Raw genomic sequence first — 11,334 nt, 5'->3', positions numbered from 1 at the left:
CCCCGCCCCCTCCCCGCCCACACCGTGGACGGGCGGCCGTGCAGGCCAGTGGCGAGAGCCCCTGAACCCGCCGCTTCGCTTCTAGTGCACTGATTCGGCCCCGCCCAGCCTGCGCGCGCAGCCCCGCCCACGACCCCGCCCGCTGACCAATGGAGAGGGCCGTCGGGCACGCCGGCTGTTGATTGGCGGTGCCGGGAAGCTCGGGGCGGGGCTGCGCGCGGCTGCGCGGGAGGTTCGGCGCGCTGTGCGCCGCGGGCGGTGGGCTGGTAGGGTTGTTCGGCCATGGAAGACTATGAACCGGAGCTGTATGGTGTCGAGGATGATTTCCACAGCCAGTTCGCGGCCGAGCTCGAGGTGCTGGCCGAGCTGGAAGGTGGGCGCCGGCCCCGCCGCGGCCTGTCCCCTGTAGCCCATGGCCCGCCCCGGGAGTCCGGGAGGGCTGCTCGGAGGAGGGGAGGCGAGCGGAGGGAGGAGGGCCCTCCCGCGCCGCTGGCTGCGCGAGCCTGTGTGCGGAGACGGCTGCCCTGGGCCGGCCGCTGTGAGTCTTCTGTCCCGCAGGGAGCGCGGGCCTGTCACCCTGCGGGGGCCCCCGGCCCACGTTCGAGGAGGCCGTGGCTGGAGGGGGCGCTGCCACTCACTGTTTTCCCGGTGGACCTCCAGAGAACCGCACGGGCGGTGCCAGGAAGAGGCAGCTGGCCGCCGACGTCCAGAGGGACAGGTCCTTGCCCCCCAGTACGTCCGCAGGGACCTCGGGCGTGGGGGTGGGGTGCGAGGCCGGGGAAGCGCTTCTGTTCCTTCCGTGTGTCTCCCCAGCCCCCAAGGTCAAGCGGCCCAGGCTGGAGGCCGTGAAGAGGCTGAACTTCGCGACCGACTACATGCAAGAGCCCCTGGTTCCTGACTCCCCGTCTCGGGACATCACCCCCCCACCGAGTCCCGAGGTCCCCGCTGAGCTGTGGGGTGAAGGGTGTGTGGCTTGGGGCACAGGTGTCCCAGGGGGCCCTGGAAGGATCCCGTTCCTCGGACGAGGTCCTGAGGGCTGGGAGCCTGTGGGAGAGCTCTGTAGCCCAGGGTGGATGCGTGCCCCTCTTCCTGGAGTAACAGGAGCAGATACCCCAAGACAGCCCCCGTTCTTCTCCAGGCCTTTGGATGCTGGTGCCGGTGCGTGTCTCACACAAGTCTCGTCTGCTGCCCGCAACCCTGTCCTGAGGCGGCCCCCTGTCCTGGAGGACTACATCAACGTCACGTCTACAGGCGGCGACCGGGCTTTTCTGGTGCTGCGGGCTGACCCAGTGGGCACGGGGGTGCAGGTGGGTCTGTGCGACCACAAGTAGGGGGCTGGTCACCACCCTTCTGTGGGGTTGGTGGGCTGGATGCTGCCCAGGAAAGGGTTTTGGATGTCGTATCCCCACTGGGAACCTGGGGACCCCTCAGGAAATCCACTTGGGCACCAGACATTCATTCTGGAGGGCCTCCCTCCCCTCCTCTTCTCTCTCCTCTTCCTCCTTTCTCCTCCTTCCTCCTTCTCCTTCGTCCTTCTTTTCCTTGCTAGAGATGCTCCCCATCCCAGTGGCTTCTCTTGAGGTACCTGGTTAGAGAAGGGGCTCTTTCATCTCTAGGTTTGCTGATGCTGGGAAATGCCCCTGGGTCCCCCAGTGCTGCTGGGAGGAGGGCTGTGGGGACCCCCATGACCTAAGAGGGGGTGACCGCTGTCTTCCCTTCCCTGCAGAGCCCTTACCTTGACATCCGGTGGCGCAGCCGTGGCCAGCTGGACCTGCTGGGTGTGTCCTTCTCCTCCCTGAAGGAGCAGGTGGATAGTGAGGTGGGGTCTGCTGGGGTTTGCTGGGAGAGGAGGGGTAGCTTGGGGGTGACTGGCTAAACCATCCTGATCCCAACCCTTGTTGTGCACAGCGGCGGCAGCAGCTGCTCGAGGAGGCCCAGCGGCTCTCAGACACGCTGCGCAGGTGACTCGGTGGGCCCCTCCAGCCCTGCGATCCTCAGCTGGTCTTGGACTGCTAACCCCCGAGCCTGTATTGGGGGGTGGTGCTTGTATGGGCTTAAGGCCTGGAGGCTCAGGGCACAATGCTCTCCAGCTTCAAGCCGGAGGAGGCGGAGGAAGAGGCCCAGCCCTCGGGGGCCCCTGAGGAGGAGCCGGCCAGCAGCCAAGACGCCTCCCAGCACTGCCTCTGGGTGGATGAGTTCGCGCCCCAGCGCTACACGGAGCTGCTCAGTGACGATGTGAGGTCTTGTTCTTGCTCAAGTGTGATTAGTGTCTTACTTGTCAAGAGGGAAGAACTCAGGAGCCAACTGATTTTTCTGCTGCCAACTCACAGGGCTGTTGGGGTGGAGGAGAGAGCTGTGGTCTACCTCACTGACTTGTAGGTGGGGAAACTGAGAGCTGTACGTGGTTAACATGTTGCTGGTCACTGATATCTGGGAAGGGCACCTTGTGCCTGGAGCCTGTGTATTCTTTCCTGCTCTTGTAGCAGCTGATGCCGGGATGCCCCTGGGGATGGCGGGGACTCCCCGAGGGCTGTGGGGATGGAGGACTTGGGGTGAGCCTCATGCTGCCACTTAGCAGCAGGGTGACCCGGTGCCAGGTGACCCAGTAACAGTCATTCGTCACTCAGCGTCAGCGTCCCTGTGGGTGTCCCTGGCCTTGTGGCGTCAGGGTGATACAAGGGGCAGGTCTGCGGAGTCATTGGTGCTGGTGGTCGCCCCAGGCTATGCCTCCCTTCCCGCAGTTCACCAACCGCTGCCTGCTCAAGTGGCTGAAACTGTGGGACCTGGTGGTGTTTGGCCGAGAGAGGCCCACCCGGAAGCCCAGGCCTAGTGTGGAGCCGGCTCGGGTTGGCAAGGAGGCCACAGCGTCCAGCAAGTGGAAAAGCCACGAGCAGGTGCTGGAGGAGATGCTGGAGGCCGAGCTGGACCCAAGCCAGCGGCCTCGGCAGAAGGTGAGCCCCACCCGGCTGCACTGCACACCCCTCTGAGCCCAGGGGCTGCGCTCTGGGTGGTCGGCACCTTCGCAGCCTCTGGGGGCCATGGAGCATGTTCACTGTCCTTGTGGTCGTGGACATGACGACGGCAGAGTCTTGGTTTGGAGCATTGGTGACATGAGTTAGGACGTGAGCCCATTCTTGTAACGGCTCAGGTAAAGTCAGTGTCCCTTGATGGGCCCTGTACCTCCCTACGATGATCATAGTGGGCAGTTTGGTTTCTGGGCGTCAGTCACATCAGTACTGTTGAGACCCCATCAGGTCCCACATCACTCTCTTTTTGCAAGGTTTTCTTGCTCTGAGCCAGGAGCACGCTGGGGTTTGTTCTCGTTTGGTGACGGGGCAGGCTGGGGGAACATACCCCAGCACCAAGCCTCACGGGGCAGGATTTTCAGCCTCTGGTGGTTGGGTGGGGGGCTCCCTGTGGTGGTGCGGGCTGCAGCACATCTTCCTGCCTCGCTGCAGGTGGCGCTGCTGTGTGGGCCCCCTGGACTGGGCAAGACCACCCTGGCCCACGTGATCGCGCAGCATGCAGGGTACTGTGTGGTGGAGATGAATGCGAGGTGAGTGGGCCTCTCACCCATTCTGACATGTCTGCTTGAGTCTGGGTCACGGCCCTGAGACCCCAGTGGGTTGGAGGCAGGGCTGGGATCCCAGGCTTGCGGGGGGTGGGACTCATCCTTTCTCGGGCTCCCTGGGATGTAGGGCAGCCACGTCGCAGAGTAGCCTTGAGGCGTGGGCATGGCGGCTCAGCCCTAGGAGACGTCCTGTCAGGGACACTGGCTGCTGCCCTGGCCGAGGCCGTGGCTGCCCTGATGGCCCCTCCCCCGGCTTCACGGTTCCAGCGATGACCGCAGTCCTGAGGCCTTCCGCACGCGCATCGAGGCAGCCACGCAGATGGAGTCAGTGCTGGGCACCAGCGGGAAGCCCAACTGTCTGGTCATCGACGAGATCGACGGGGCCCCCACGGTGGGCCTCCCGGTGCCCCGGAGGGCGGGCGGGCAGCAGGGGCTGTGGCTCACTGTGCCCTTTGCATGTACCCCCAGGCTGCCATCAACGTTCTCCTGAGCATCCTGGACCGCAAAGGCCCGCAGGAGCCAGAGCTGGCAGGCCTGGCCTTGCCCATGGGTGGGGGGCGGCGGCACCGGGTGGCAGCGGGGCTCCTGATGAGACCCATCATCTGCATCTGTAACGACCAGTGAGTGGGGCCGGCCGGGCCTCTGGGGGGCTGAGGAGGGGCCTCCACAGGAGGACAGAGGGCACCTGGGAGGGCACGCCCCCATCTCCTCCAGCCACCCAGTAGATTTGAGGCTGGGATTTGGCCCCAGGGCCCCACGGGTCCCCTCTGCCCACTGGGCTGTGGCGTGTGGTCCGGCGCCCCTGGCTGGGAGGGCACGGCGAGGATGCTGCCCGACCCCCGCAGGTTTGCGCCCGCCCTGCGGCAGCTGAAGCAGCAGGCCTTTGTACTCCATTTCCCGCCCACTCTGCCCTCACGGCTCGTGCAGCGGCTCCAGGAGGTCAGTGAGGGCCGACCACGGCGTGGGAAGATGTGGTCCCTGTCCTGACCCCGAGCTCCCCTTCCCCATCCCTCCCCTGTCCTTCCTTTGTCCCTGCCCTCTCCCACCCAGGGTCCCATCCTCTCTGCCGTCAGGCCCCTGTTATCTGGCCCCTGCACGTGGGGGTGGGGGCGACTGGACCAATTTGGTCTCAGGTGGTAGATGGTCCCAGGCAGAGACAGAGACCAGTCCACAGGGATCTGCAGTCTTTGTACCCCACAGAACAAGAGCTGCTAGTCACCTTTTTCCAGGGAAGGGGTGGCCATGGGGTGGGGCTCTGGGGGGCTCTGGAAGAGGGAGCACCCACCCTCCCGTCTCCTGCAGATCTCCCTGCGGCAGGGCATGCAGGCCGACCCGGGCGCACTGGCGGCCCTTTGTGAGAAGACGGACAATGACATCCGGGCCTGCATCAACACTCTGCAGGTGGGTGGGGGGTAGGGCGGGGCGGGGGAAGGGAGGATGGGGCAGGGTCAGCCACCGCTCACCACCCCCACCCTGGTGTCCAGTTCCTGCACGGGCGGGGCCAGCGGGAGCTGAGCGTGCGGGCCGTGCAGACCACGCACATCGGCCTCAAGGATCAGCGCAAGGGGCTGTTCTCCGTGTGGCAGGAGGTCTTCCAGCTGCCCCGGGTCCAGAGGTAGGCAGGGGCCAGCATGGTGAGCGGACAGGCCAGCCTTGGCCTGGACAGCCAGTCCCCAGCCCCGGGACGCCAGACCCAGCGTGTGCAGGCCGGCTCTGCCTTTGCCGACGGAGACCCACAGCTGCCTAGGCTGTGGGGGCCACTCGCCCTGCCTCCAGGGCATTGCCTCGGCCTCCCCGCCCCCTCCTGGGGGGCCTGCAGAGCCTTGGGACCTACAGATGCCCAGGACCCCTTGGGGAGCGAGGGTGCCTGAGAGGAGTGAAGTGGGCAGGGGCTGGGGTGAGGGGGCCTGGGGGCTCCATTCCAGCCTCAGCACCTGCTTCTGCAGGCGACGCGTGGGCCAGGACCCAACCCTGCCCACCCACGTGCTCCTGCTTGTGGACAGGCACACTGGCCTGGGGCCCCACGCGGCCGAGGCGCCCCTGAGCATGGCCTCACAGCGGTTCTACCACGTTCTGCACTTGGCCACCTCTGCTGGCGAGCACGAGAAGGTGGTCCAGGTAACCATGCTTCATCTCCAGCCTTTCTAAGCGGTCAGTAGTCTCGCAGCTGGCTGTGTCCCCTTGTTTCTGGACAGTGAATGAGTACGCTTCAGGTGGTGCCAAGCTCGAGGAGAAACGGGGACGAGAGTGAGGAGTGGCAGAGCCCTCTAAGAGGTGATAGCCAGCAGGGACAGGGCCAGGAGCAGGGACTGGCTGGTGCCCAGAGAGAAATGGCCAGCTTGGGCTGCACACGGCAGGGCGTTGTCTGACCTCTGGGGTCACTCCGACTGCTGGTTGGGAACTGTCTGAAAGGCGACGGCAGTGGCTGGGCAGCCTGACCCAGTGGCCGGGAGGGGCTGGAATCTGGATGTGAGCTGCAGGCATGGGGACACGGTGCATGTGGGGTTGAGAGTGAGTGGGGTGAGGTTTCGGCTTGAGCAGGTGGTAGAGATGCCCCCACCCCCAGGAAGCTGGCCTGAGCTGCCTCCCTGACTAAGCAGCTTGGGATTAGCAGCTGGGGATCCGCGTAAATCTAGAAACCTACCATGAGGTGGGGTCGTGTGGTGGCAGAGAAGTGGGACTCCCACGTGGAAGAAGGACAGGGGCTCCATGCCCTTGCCTTGGGTGGACAGGGCTTCCTTTAGGGAGGGGCGGAGGCTGGACCCTGTTGGCTTCTCGAGGCAGTTGTGGTGGGGAGGTTCTCTCCCGCACGTCCTAGGGTCTTGGTCACAGCAGAGTGGGGTGGCAGGGTGGGCTTTCCTGGCTCCCCCCAGGGGCCCTGTGGCCCTCACTGGTGTTGGCAGCTGTCTCTGAGACCCTGGATTTGGCAGGGCAGGTGGGAGGTGAAGGGTCCCAGTGGGTGGTGCTCGTGCTGTGGGGTGGAGGGCACAAGGCTGGAGGGGCTCAGGGAGCTGCCCACCTGCCTGCCCACAGGGCCTGTTTGACAACTTCCTGCGGCTGCGGCTGCGGGACTCCAGCTTGGGCACCGTGTGTGCAGCCCTCGACTGGCTGGCCTTCGATGACCTGCTGGGCCGGGCCGCCCACCACGGCCAGAGCTTCCAGCTGCTGCGCTACCTGCCCTTCCTGCCTGTGGCCTTCCACCTGCTCTTTGCCTCCAGCCACGTGCCAAGGATCGCCTTCCCCAGCAGCCAGCAGGAGGTGGGCTCCTGTGTCCTGCCCACGCCCAGGGTGGCCCGGGGGTCCTGGGTGACCTGGTCCTGGCTCACCTTTTGCCCCAGGCCCAGAACCGGACGACCCGGATGCAGAACCTGATCCAGACGCTGGTGTCGGGCATCGCGCCAGCCACCCGCAGCCGGGTGGCACCCCAGGCCCTTGTCTTGGATGCCCTCTGCCTGCTCCTGGACATTCTCTCGCCCAAGATGCGCCCCGTGAGTGCCTTGCCTGGAAGAGGGGTGTGGCTCCTGGTGGGTCTGGCCCCTGCTGTGCTCAGTGTCCCTGCCTGCTGCCCCCTGGCCCACAGGTGAGCACACAGCTGTACAGTGCCCGCGAGAAGCAGCAGCTGGCCAGCCTCGTGGGCACCATGCTGACCTACAGCCTGACCTACCGTCAGGAGCGCATGCCTGACGGGCAATATGTCTACAGGCTGGAGCCGTGAGTCTGTGCAGCACGCGGGGTGGGGGGCCTGGGGGTAGGGAGGTCGGGGGGCTGGGCTCTGGGTGCCATGGCAATCACTGGGCCAGGAGTCCACAAGTGTGGCCTTGGCAGGGCATGTGAGCCTCAGTATCCTCAGCTGTCGGGCAGGTGGTGGTGGTGTCCATTCCAGCCCAGCCCTTGCCCAGATGTGACTGTGAGGGGGGCGCCCCAGATCACTCACAGCCCTGGGACGTGAGGCTTCCTGCACAGTCTCTCACTGCCTCAGTGTCCCACAGGGCCCTCGAGCTCTACTGGGCTGTTTCCCCATCCTGAGATGGCCGTGGGGATGGAACCCCGGCTCCGGGGTCCTGCTGCCCAGTAAGGGCACTGGTGCTGTCTGGGATGTGGGTGTTTCTCCTCTCTCATAGCAAGGAGGCAGTAATGGGGGCAGTTCCCAAACGCTCAGTGCCAAGCCTGAGCCCCAGCCCTGCCATGTTGTCTCCCTCTCTCCTCTGCAGCCCTGGGGAGGTTCCCTTCTCATGCCCACGTACCCTTGGGGAAACTGAGGCTCGGGGCGGCTTGTTCCCTCCGCTACAGGGCTGGGATGCGGCAGTGCCAGGACTGGGCCCCATATTGCAGGTCTTGTGTTCTGGCGTTTGAGGTTGTTGTGGTGGGTAGCCCCTGCCCCAGCTCCTCTGACCAGGTCCCTGGTGTTCTGCTCTGCTCCTCCCGAGAGCAGGAATGTGGAGGAGGTCTGCCACTTTCCCGAGCTGCCTGTCCGCAAGCCGCTCACCTACCAGGCCAAGCAGCTCATCGCCCGAGAGATCCAAGTGGAGAAGATGCGGCGGGTGGAGGCCTTAGCCTGGGCTGGGGTCAGCCCCCAGGTGAGCCCACCCCAGGCTCTGGGCAGAGCGAGGCTTGGGAGAGCAGGGCCCTTGGAGTGGACACTGCCCTGGTATGCCCTGTCTAGTCAGCTCTCACCACACCCCTCTTCCTGCAGGTGGACAAGGGTCCCCCCAGGGCCGACGGCCTGCTGGGGAGCGCTGGGGGAAAAGAGGCGCAGCCACCCACCCCGCATGGCCATGAGCACAGCCATGAGCAGCGCCTGGAGCGCATCCTGAGGAGAGCGGCCCTGGAGGAGCAGGTGCAGGGGTGGGGCCAGGTGTGGGGGCGGGGCCTGGCAGGCGTGGGGATGGGGCTGGCTCTTAGGGGCCTGTCTGAAAGTCCAGCTCCCTGCCACTCAGCATGATGGGGTTCCACCAGGGCTCAGTTTTCCTGCCTGGACAGGGGCGTGGGCTCTGCTGACACCTCCTGCCCTGGCCCTGACCCTGGCAGGGGGCACGCGGCTGTGAGGGGCAGGTACTTGCTGAGTGGGTCGGCGCTGCACTAGAGGAGGAGCCCTGAGGAGGGAGGTGGGCATCTACTCCCACTACCCACTGCCCAGAGGCACTGCGAGGCCCCTCCTCCCTGGGAGAGGGCCTCTGGGCCCTCCCCTTGTAGCAGGGAGTGTCCCCATGGGCCTGTCCCCACCGGCCTGACCAGCCCACCTTCTTTAGCCCGAGAGGGACTTCTTTGGCCGTGTGGTTGTCAGGAGAGCAGCAGCGCCCAGCACAGGTGCGTGGGGGCAGGGGGGCAAGGGAGGGAGGGGCCAGGGTGGGCTGGGCAGAGGAGCAACTGTGTGGCCCCTGCAGAGGACAGGGTCCCTGAGACGGACGCAGCCGAGCGGCGCATGGGCACTGCAGTGGGCAGGAGCGACGTCTGGTTCCGCTTCAAGGAGGGCGTCTCCAATGCCGTGCGGCGCAGCCTGTACATCAGGGACCTGCTGTAGGGCCTGTGCCAGATGCCCTGATCCACGCCGGATGCCCCGGGGTCCATGCTGGACACCCCGATCCACGCCGGACACCCTGGGGTCTATACTGGATGCCCCGGGGTCCACGCTGGACACCCTGATCCACGCCGACACCCTGGGATGTATGCCAGACACCCCAGTGTTGCTGTCTGTTATAAAACATACAGAAGCACGACCACCCTGGGAAGGTCTTTATAATATACAGTCACACTTTCATGGAGTTGATCTCTTTACAAAGAGGGCAGCCTGGGGCCTCACAGGATGACGCACTTGCCCTTTTCCACCCATGGGTTGTTCTTCATCAGGTCAGGGTTCAGGAAGGGGTCCTTGGGGATCCCATCTTCGATCCACTTGAGAAGCCTGTGGGTGGGCAGGGTTGCGAGAGCAGTGGGCAAGAGGCCCCCCAGAAGTGCTGCCCCATGGTGACACGCGGGGTGTGGTCTCAGCTCAGGCACACCAATGTGGGCAGGCAAATGAGATGCAAATGGCGCTGGCCCTGTGGATGGGGCCTGGGGACTCACTCGGGGATGGTCTGGGAGGACATCTCCCTCTTGAAGGCCAGCTGGTACTTGAGGCTCTCGACCTCCTTCTTCATCTGGGGCACATCCCACTCCTCCATGGCGTCGGGAGCTTCGGCGGTGGCCAGCCTGGGGCTGCAGGGCACAGAAGAAAGCAACAGCCAGGGGCTGCTGGCCTACAGTCACCCCCTAGATGCTGCTTCCCCACCAGTCACCACCCCCCGCCCTTGCACGCTGACCCACAACCCACTGCCTGGGGAGGTCCTCAGGGGCCACACCACCCATGCAGCCCCTTCCCCAGGTCCACATAGGCAGTACTGGGGTGCAGGGCCTGGAGCTGAGGCCCCACTAATGAAGTCCCACATGCCTCCCTGCCCACCCATGGGGCTAATTAACTGCAGAGGAAAGTTTCCACCCTTAGCTCTGCATTCCCACCCGTCGTCAAAGCCTTGCTGAGGCCCGGCCTCTTGGCTGGAGAGGAACAGACATCTGGGAGAGAGCAGGACCAGGTGCCCACACCAGTCCCACTAGCCTCCCGCTGTGAGGCCCGCTTCCCACTCCTGACTATAACGGACGGGGTGGGACCCTCCCTGGCCCCCTCCATGTTCCTCCTCCCTGCTTTGTTTGGGCAGAGCCCGTCCAGAGGGCAAGTTAATCCTGGGGCTAGGAGGATTTGGCTGCAATTTGCATCTCTAACCAGGGGCCTGAGCGTGGGGGCTTGTGCCGAGGATCTGGGGGTCACAGGCTGCACAGCAGTCCGGGACTTGGAGGCTGCAGCCTCCTGCTGTCCACTGTCATCCCTGGAACCTTCCACAGCCCACCTGGCCCAGTTTCTGCTTGTGAACCAGCCTGGCAAAGCCACAGGTTGAGACCCCAGGAGACCTGGCCAGTTGGGGGCAAATGAGAGTTGGTCACTCCCTGCCTCCGCCACTCCAGGGGCCCAGGATGTCCCTCACTGACCCCAGCCTCTGCCTCCCTCACCGAGGCTGAGAGCCAGGAGATTGGCTTCCTTGAACTTGGTAGGGTGGGTAGGGGGGTGGGAGAGACTGATGAGTATGACCTTCTGCCTCAGGCTGTTGGAGGGGACTCCTGGGTGGAGGGTCTCTATCCTGGGAGGATTATAGGAGGGTCAGCCAGTAGCGAGGTGAGAGCCTGGGGGTACCGTCCGCTGGGGAGGACGACAGCCAATGGGGGCATGCAGGAGCTCCCCTCCCAGAGACCCCAAGTTCCAGCACCCCCACCCTAGTGCCGGCTTTCTCAGCCCCACACACTGACAGCCGCATGGGCTGGGGCCTTCCAGGCCAGGGGTGGCAGCTGTACTCGCAGCCCCTTCCTCTGCAGCCTGCGCACAGCTACTGCCGAAGCCAGCTGCCCACACTGTGTGCCCCGAGCTGTCACGGCTCTCAGCGGGCACTGTGGGTGGCTCGCAAGGCACTAGGACCAGCTTCCCTCCGTTGGCTGCCCACCCGCCCGCAGATGGAGGGGGTCCTCCCCGCCGCTTGGCCAGGCCCCTTGGGACATGCAGGGCAGCTGCCCTCAGCACGAAGACAGACAGGCAGGGGTAGCTGGGGGTTAGGACGGTCCAAGTCAGCCCAGTGGGACCTGGGCAAGTCCCAGAACCCTGGATCTCAGTTTCCTGCTCAGCCCCAGGGGCCAGTTCATGAGACCTACCTTGGACGGGGCCGCGAGGGTGAAGTGACAGT

At 65.1% G+C, this 11,334-nt stretch overlaps 2 protein-coding genes across 5 annotated transcripts; one reads left to right on the top strand and one right to left on the bottom strand.

Moving 5' to 3' along the window:
• The first annotated feature begins 231 nt into the window (after positions 1-231).
• CHTF18 (chromosome transmission fidelity factor 18) lies at positions 232-9,327 on the top strand. Of its 4 annotated transcripts, XM_058570430.1 has the most exons (22): positions 233-373; positions 559-732; positions 814-964; positions 1,139-1,307; positions 1,727-1,819; positions 1,909-1,961; positions 2,091-2,235; positions 2,742-2,951; positions 3,459-3,556; positions 3,839-3,962; positions 4,040-4,191; positions 4,417-4,510; positions 4,874-4,972; positions 5,056-5,186; positions 5,518-5,689; positions 6,605-6,829; positions 6,910-7,059; positions 7,152-7,282; positions 8,004-8,148; positions 8,265-8,408; positions 8,821-8,878; positions 8,956-9,327. In XM_058570430.1, the coding sequence occupies exons 1-22, from the start codon at positions 283-285 to the stop codon at positions 9,090-9,092; spliced, it is 2,946 nt and encodes a 981-aa protein (XP_058426413.1). In that variant the 5' UTR covers positions 233-282; the 3' UTR covers positions 9,093-9,327. The 4 variants fall into 4 exon arrangements, with proteins under 4 accessions (XP_058426414.1, XP_058426413.1, XP_058426412.1 ...); XM_058570429.1 differs by having other exon boundaries at positions 559-964; positions 5,575-5,689; XM_058570428.1 differs by having other exon boundaries at positions 559-964.
• On the bottom strand, positions 9,308-9,784 carry GNG13 (G protein subunit gamma 13). The gene is made up of 2 exons (XM_058570432.1): positions 9,635-9,784; positions 9,308-9,473 (listed from the first exon to the last, which is right to left on the bottom strand). The coding sequence occupies exons 1-2, from the start codon at positions 9,730-9,732 to the stop codon at positions 9,368-9,370; spliced, it is 204 nt and encodes a 67-aa protein (XP_058426415.1). The 5' UTR covers positions 9,733-9,784; the 3' UTR covers positions 9,308-9,367.
• Positions 9,785-11,334: the final 1,550 nt, after the last annotated feature.

Source organism: Diceros bicornis, chromosome 26 (assembly GCF_020826845.1).
Source record: "Diceros bicornis minor isolate mBicDic1 chromosome 26, mDicBic1.mat.cur, whole genome shotgun sequence".
Classification (NCBI taxonomy): Eukaryota; Metazoa; Chordata; class Mammalia; order Perissodactyla; family Rhinocerotidae; genus Diceros; species Diceros bicornis.
The sequence above is the reverse complement of the archived record's forward strand: the minus strand, read 5'-3'. Positions and strand labels throughout refer to the sequence as shown.